The sequence below is a fragment of the Etheostoma cragini genome, chromosome 15, assembly GCF_013103735.1.
Source record: "Etheostoma cragini isolate CJK2018 chromosome 15, CSU_Ecrag_1.0, whole genome shotgun sequence".
Taxonomy (NCBI): Eukaryota; Metazoa; Chordata; class Actinopteri; order Perciformes; family Percidae; genus Etheostoma; species Etheostoma cragini.
Genome location: NC_048421.1, coordinates 16,590,675 through 16,598,432, shown reverse-complemented (window position 1 = coordinate 16,598,432; position 7,758 = coordinate 16,590,675). Strand labels below are relative to the sequence as shown.

At 40.5% G+C, this 7,758-nt stretch overlaps 1 protein-coding gene across 1 annotated transcript; it reads left to right on the top strand.

Annotated features, from left to right (window-relative positions):
* Window positions 1–435: 435 nt before the first annotated feature.
* Window positions 436–5,380, top strand: mylpfa (myosin light chain, phosphorylatable, fast skeletal muscle a). The gene is made up of 7 exons (XM_034895062.1): window positions 436–592; window positions 1,158–1,256; window positions 2,622–2,697; window positions 2,787–2,891; window positions 3,498–3,576; window positions 3,682–3,730; window positions 4,530–5,380. The coding sequence occupies exons 1-7, from the start codon at window positions 590–592 to the stop codon at window positions 4,629–4,631; spliced, it is 513 nt and encodes a 170-aa protein (XP_034750953.1). The 5' UTR covers window positions 436–589; the 3' UTR covers window positions 4,632–5,380.
* Window positions 5,381–7,758: the final 2,378 nt, after the last annotated feature.

Sequence of the window (7,758 nt, the reverse complement as noted above, 5' to 3'; positions counted from 1 at the left end):
CATCGACTTTAAATAAGCGAGTGGAGCTGTGCACATACAGGGTAACAGCTCCATCCGTTGCTGATCTTATAGAATGCCTGCATCTCAGGCCGTGATTTAGCAATGGACATCACAAACCCAAAATAAAGTCAGCGAGTAGCTGCTGTGCCTCTCTGCAGGCAGAGGGAGGTGGACAGTAGGACGGTGGACAGACAGTGTCCAGTGGTCCAACAAGCATCTATGTCCCGAATGTCCTTATTAGTCCACGTGAGACTGCAAACCTGCAGCATGGTCCCTCAGCTATCAGGTTTACTTAATTCCAAGACTCCTGGGTCTATTTCTAAACTCCTGTAAAGTGATACTCATGGACACCATTCTGTCTCCTTCACTTTTGCCATCAGTTTATCCTTGATCCTCCTCTCTCTCCCTCTCTCTCTCTTTCCCTCTGAGCCTCTCTCACTTTTTTTATCCCCATCCAAACTTAAGGCTGTGGCTAAAGTTAGATTGGCCTGCAGAGGGGTATATAAGCCCCCGGGGATGTTGGTACATTGCGGCTTCACACTATCTTCTCCTTCTTGATCAGCCAAACCTCCACTCATACCGTCTCAAGATGGTGAGTACTTCACACATCTCTGCCTCTCTGCTGGTGGAAACATCTACAGGGGAATCAACCTTATGGATTAACTCAGCTTTTTGATTCATTTAAAAAAACAATTGTCATCACTTCTAGTAGATGAAACGATTTTGGACAATTTTCTTGTGGATTTGTTTTGGATAATTACAGTTCTTGGTAATGTAGTTTTAAGGGTGCTTGAGTTTTAATGTGTTAAATTTTGTTTTGCATAATGCACTTCCGATTGCATGCCAAACTCAAACATCTAGAGGGTCAAATTAAAGAAAATGTTTTGTTTTTTTAAACACGTTTTCCTGCTACCAAACCAAATGCATGCACCTGAATTTGTAGGATCCGCTAAAGCAGTAAACAATTTAAATGAAAGAAGTTCATAAAGACAAATTCCTCTTTTTGGTGCGTTGATGCAAGTTTACATCACTTAATCTTAAGGCGTCATGAGCTACAAAGGTTGGGAACATTTGCCCACTTAGTAGCATCATTATGAGTTTTTAGCCTAAATCTAACTGATTTACTTAAATATTTCCCTCTTGTGTTTGTCCTCCAGGCACCAAAGAAGGCAAAGAGGAGGGCAGGAGGAGGAGATAGCGGCTCCTCCAATGTGTTCTCCATGTTTGAGCAGAGCCAGATTCAGGAGTACAAAGAGGTGAGGTTGGTCCAGCCACACAGCAATATTCCCTCTTTTATTCTACTGTGTGAGCATCATTCGTGGCAGCGTCAGGAAGCATTTAACAACTTCTGGTTAATAATCAATAGATAGACCTAAAGAGCCTCAGATTCCCAACTGAAGCTGGTGTAATTTGAGTTAAATTTCTTGGAGCCGGTAACCAAAATTAGACTTTGGTTAGAAGTTCCCGGATCCATTTTCATAGCTGTTGCTATTTCCCGTGCACCCCCTCTACTCAGATGACAATATAATCATCATGAGAATGTCATTTGGAGGAGCTCTGAAATTTCTGTCACCATCTGAACCTTTCCACATTTTGTTCACCTTCGACCTCCCCGACCAGCTGTCACTCAGCCCTCTGCTTAATGCAGGACCTCGATAGCCGTACTGTATCGCGTATTGTATCGCAGAACAGAACTTAAACTTCAGTTTTATGTGTTCAATCTCAAAATTAGTTCAAAGGTGATTTGATGAGCAGAGCAATAAGTAAGTAAGTAAGGCATGAAGGGCGTGTGTTGGAGTTCAGTAAGGACAGAGAGATTTTACAAGTATGTGCTGCCAAGAGATTGGATAATGATGGTGTCAGGGTTTTCAATGGGTTGTCAAGGGATATGTGCTGCGAATAGGAAACATGCCTTGTGTGATAAGTGATACGGATGTCTTGAGTGCAACTTTCGGAACGTCTGGCATGATGATCACGGTGATCTTAGCACATTGCATCAATAGAAAGATAGCAGTGGGTGTGGGTGTGTGTGTGTCGGGGGAGGGGGTGGGGGGTGGGGGGGGTGGGGGGTGGGGGGGGGGGGGGGGGGGGGGGGGGGGGGGGGGGGGGGGGGGGGGGGGGGGGGGGGGGGGGGGGGGGGGGGGGGGGGGGGGGGGGGGGGGGGGGGGGGGGGGGGGTGAAAGGGAGAGTAGGAAGCAGAGATGTGGCATGACAGGAGAGTTCAAGTTCAAGTCCAATAGCTTATCTTAAGTTTCATCGATGTAAGTCGCATGGTGAACTGATCAGACAGCTGTTCCCTAATGATACTTTCCTAAATTAACATGAAAGAAAAGACTTGCGTGACACAACCCCCCCCCACCACCACACACACACACACACACACACACTCCACCAACGCATCTACAATTAACAGGTGCAGCCTCTTTCTTGCACAATATCCTTTACCAACACTTGTAAAGCAGAGATACTAGCCAGCTGCCACTCTAATGGACAAAGTGATGACAGTGGACTCCCTAAAAGTATAAAGAGGTCTCACCCTGTCCATCCACACAACCCTACTTTCCGTATCGCCTAAGAGCTTTCTTCAAGTACTAAACACAGTCTGTTTCTCTTCTTTGTAGGCTTTCACAATCATTGACCAGAACAGAGATGGTATCATCAGCAAAGATGACCTGAGGGACGTGCTGGCTTCAATGGGTGAGTGGTGGTGGGATAAATCTACAGTAGAAAGGCATGGATTTCACGGTGTCTCGTGCTAATCCAGTTTTTTTTGGGGGGTGTTTCAGGCCAGCTGAACGTGAAGAATGAGGAGCTGGAGGCCATGATCAAGGAGGCAAGCGGCCCCATCAACTTCACTGTCTTCCTCACCATGTTCGGAGAGAAGCTGAAGGGTGAGTGTCTAGTTTTCATCAACTGTTGCTCCCAAATTGTTGTTTTGACATTATTTACATTATACTGAGGTTGACTAAAGTATCTAGAGACCACTTAATTAAAGTACAGTACCCAACTAGCTATACTAAGGTGACCTTAGTATAGCTAGTTGGGTACTGTACTTTAATTAAGTACACTTTGGTGGTAGTTGTACTTGAGTACTTCAATTTAATGCTTGTTTATACCTCAACTACATTTCAGAGGTAAAACTTCTACTTTTTACTCCATTGCATTCACAGTAACAGTTACTTTTAAGATTTTATACATAAAGTACATTGTCAGTTTATAACATGTTATGCATTGTTAAAGATTAAAGTACCCAACAGTGTTAGAAGTAGTTTAGAATGACCAACTACAACATTAAATATCAATACATTAATGATCATGATCACATAATATGATAACAACATAACATCGATTCAGGCTGTTCTGTATAATGAGAATATTTACTTTTGCTTTAATTACACATTGTTGCTTATACTTTTACTTTACATTTTAAAAGCTTTACCCACCACTGTCAGTCAGTGTAAAGGTAAACCAGCCTGTCCTGTTCATGTCCTCCCCAGGTGCTGACCCCGAGGACGTCATTCTTGCCGCCTTCAAAGTCCTGGACCCAGAGGCTACTGGAAGCATCAAGAAGGAATTGTGAGCTTTTAAAAAACATGCATATGTATCTTAATGCAACATTCTTGTTCAAATAGGACCAATTAAGATTTTGACGCCCAAAATGTGCCTGTTTGCTTATTCTAGCCTTCAGGAGCTCCTGACCACTCAGTGCGACAGGTTCTCAGCGGAGGAGGTAAAATCACCAACCTGTTAGAGGAATACTTCATGTTTTTGGCAGACTGGTTTTTCTAATGTTTATCATATCCTGAAGTGCTAATGGTCAGCCAATCATCCACCTGCAACACGTAGATTTGTTTTTGTGACTTCATTTAACAGTCATAGAAATATTGAATTCATTAAATACAATTTACAAAAGAAAGGGAAAAGAACGAAGCATGGGATCCACGTGGGATATACATTTCATAATATAGTTGTAGTTGTCCAAACCTTAAAGGTTGACCTGGTCTAAAATCTAAACAATTTTTTAAACCCTTACGTTTTCCTCGGTTCAAATTCACACTTTTTCCTATGTCAATGTTCTTTTTAATTAACCTAATAACATGATTTATTCTACATGACGCTCTTTGGCAAGTACAGATCTCTTATCTTATTAGCATTTGGAGAAAAATGTTGAAGTGGTTTTGAAATGGTATTGAGTAAAAGTTGACATATTCCAGTCTGTCACTATCCAAGTTAGTGTTATGTAGTGTTAAGTGTTAAAAAAGTGAAAAACATTGAAAAAAGTGTTAACATGAGAAAAGGTTAAAAACATTGATTAAAAAAAAATCAACTAAAGTGTTGATTTTCAAGACTGATTTTTGACAGGAAGAAAACACAAGGGTTAAGAAGCTTCCTAATTAGAGCTGTCTTAACTTTTAACACTTTTTTTAAGAGTGAGAAGACAACTTGACTTAACTCAAAAACATGGTGGTCAGTGAGACAGTACCTGTCCTTACATGCTGAATTTCCAATGCTCCTTTTTCCCCCCTTAGATTAAGAACATGTGGGCCGCCTTCCCCCCAGATGTTGCTGGCAACGTAGACTACAAGAACATCTGCTATGTCATCACACACGGAGAGGAGAAGGAGGAGTAAGGACAAAGCTAGAAGACAAGAAAGACAGCAATCCCTTTCCTATCATGCCTTCCCTGCGCTTTTCTTTCCTCCTCTTCCTTCTTTGCTTACCTCTTGTGTAAACCTATGTGCTCTGCCGTTCATATTCAAACCAAAGACTTGTCACACTGACACGAGGGGGCTGATGCACATGGGGTGTCTATGTTTGCTTATGGTAAATAAGGGTGATTTTTTAATAAAATGATCCTGTAACATTATTTCATAATCAACAAACCTTTCTCAAAAACCTTTTTTCCTCCAACCATCTTCTGTCTTCTCACCTCAATATTTCTGTCAGCTCTGTCACTTCAACCTTCGAGGTGGTTGTGTAGATGAAATGTGTCCCTCTGCTTCCCTCAGTATCTGAGCCGAAGACAGGTTTTCTTTTGGAAAAGGGGGGCGCAGGAATATGTGAGGACCTCATTCCAAATTTTGAAGATGTCCTCTCGAAAAAAAGGTGAGAGGAGGGAGAGCATTTGTAGGTTAGAAAGAAGGAAGTTACCTCCTTAAAGTGGCGACAACTTTTTCCTTGAAAAGTGAAAAAGAAAAAGACTGAAGGAGTTGAGAGAAAGGGTCGAAAGAAAACATTCAAGTCTTCGATTTCTTTCCCTTCACTCCTTCCTGCAACCATTAAATCATCTTTTTTTCCATAAGTTGAACTCTTCCTAGCCTTTCCTCTGTAATGAACAAAAGGGACAAACTGTGAATAAAACCGCTTTCCTTTTGTAAAATAATGTCTCTGTTCAGTGGCTCTGTGGGAAGAAACAAGTTTGGTGAAACAGATATCCAAATCCCTCACGAATGCACATGTAGCAACATCTAGTGGGACGTCTTTACATCAGCATGTACAAAATGGAGCCTGAAAGTTAAATCTAATCCCCATAAATCAGCACCTAATATATATTTCTGCACTAAATAAAGGACCAAACCATGTATATTATAGCAGTGACAGCTGGCTTTCCCATGTAAAAATTAAATGTTTCCAAAGATATGATCAACATTTTCCAAAACAAACACGCAATGATCTTCAGGTTGAATTCCTCTCACTACTAAGATGAATCACGATAGACAACAGAACATTTTCCACATTTCCATAGGACAAACCCCAAGAAAGACAAAAAACACACGATGATGTAATATATTATGGTTTATTACTCATCACAAATGTCATTATCATCAATTAAATACATCAGTTGTAGATCTGTAGGAATGAATTCAATTAGCTATGATTTTATTTCACTTTCCCCAGAGAGAGTGACAATGTAAACTTAAAAACACAAAAGACATAACGGCAAGGGGAGAAAAAACAGCTGAAACACTTCTTTAAATATTTGCATTAGTGGGTATTCATTCCCAATCAACTGAAATCAAGAACGACAGTTTCAGGATCAATGCAGAAATGCACAAAGGACCTAGTTAGAAATGGATTTCTTGATTTGTCCTCGATATTGTGCCGACTCCACAAGTTAGAGAGATTATTAATTTGATCACGGCATCTCGAGCCCTCTCAAATACAAGAAATGAGATGCGAGGACATATTGCTCATAAAATATTGTACCCTACAGGCATGAAAGTGTGCTCAGATAAAGACCTACTGACGCACAAAAATCTTATTTCCCATGGCCCCAATCTAAACATCACAACAAGAGGTGAAATCAGTGCTTCTGTCACCACATGCCATCAACCGCCATGATGGAGGATGGTTTGCATAGATGTGCTCAGGTTCTCTTTACTAACACCACACTCATCTGTGCCTATGGATGCACTGGAGTCAAAATAGAGGAAGAGAGTGAGTGTGGAATTTATATTTTTAAATGACACCCATGTGAAGACCTGAAATAAGTGAAAAACAACAAATATGCAGGACATGTTGGCTACAATTACACGATAGTCCCTCCAATCCTTAACTACAAAAACAGTACAGTTAGAGAGCAATGTTTCTTATCATCAAATGGTTTTATACCAACTACCTGGCACTATTCCTCGTATACTTATGGGGTTCAGTGCAGTTTAATGTATGCATAAATATGTTACAGTACAGACACTGAGTGTAAATAGGTTAGGGAGTTAGTCCATAAGTCATCATGAATCTTACAACACAATTTGGTGAGACAGACATACTCATACTTAAATTAAAGAACTATTCAAAGCTCCTAAATCACCTCTTAGTATATATTACAGTACGATCATGACCTAAAACTCCCAGAAATTCTGTCTGAATCACTCATCTTACTGTTTATTCTGTTGGAGGCCCATTTTTCAAAGTAATACTGCACTTTAGTAAACTGGAGACCCATGAACCTATAGTTGACCACACCAACAGTGCCAGTAAACTTAAAAAATAGCAAAGACATGCATCGAGTTTGTTGTGAAAATCAGGACTTAGCGTGCACAGAAAATAATCAAATTAAAATAAACACAAATGCCCCCCCCCCCGCAACTATACTGTGTAGTCAGCCATCATTCCAGTCAACCAGGTGTCTCTTACTCACATAGAAAAATAGTCAGATCCAAAATAATAATAATAATAATTCATAATATACTATATTTGATTAAATTAACCACTTTGTACATAAATACATCAGAGCCTAAACGTCAAAGATCAGAGGTTAATGCTACATTGGCACACCTGGCACCTCCAGTCAAGTGGCTTCCTATAGGTCCTCGAAGCAGATTTCAAAGTATGAAAGCGGCCTGTTGAGACTCCCATTTTCTACATCACTAAACTAACGGAGTGGTTGACTTCAGTGGTAGTTGTCTGACAAAAACAAGTGCAAAAATCATCCTTCATTCTCTTAGGATAGTTCAAATCACATTCTAATGGGTTAATGAACTTAAGTTCGTACCCATGCTGAAATTTGGCGAAATAAAATACATGCGTAGGATTTTCTCCGTTTCAAAATAATACAAATTTTACAGACATTTGGTCTGCAGGACCTGTGCACGGGCACCGCCGGGTATTGCATGTTTTTACGACACCAGTTTATCGATAATGTTGTGCCTGCTTTTTGCAAAAACCAACCACAGACACAAGAAATGTAATTGAATTTAAAACAACAAAATGCTCCCCATGTGTCGTTTTGTCAGAGACAAAATGGTGTCTGGTTGT

What these genes read in the sequence shown, in the direction of transcription:
- mylpfa (XM_034895062.1), top strand. An exon ending in GGAAGCATCAAGAAGGAATT is followed by an intron (nt 3,577 to 3,681) that starts GTGAGCTTTTAA and finishes TGCTTATTCTAG; the next exon opens with CCTTCAGGAGCTCCTGACCA. An exon ending in ACAGGTTCTCAGCGGAGGAG is followed by an intron (nt 3,731 to 4,529) that starts GTAAAATCACCA and finishes TTCCCCCCTTAG; the next exon opens with ATTAAGAACATGTGGGCCGC.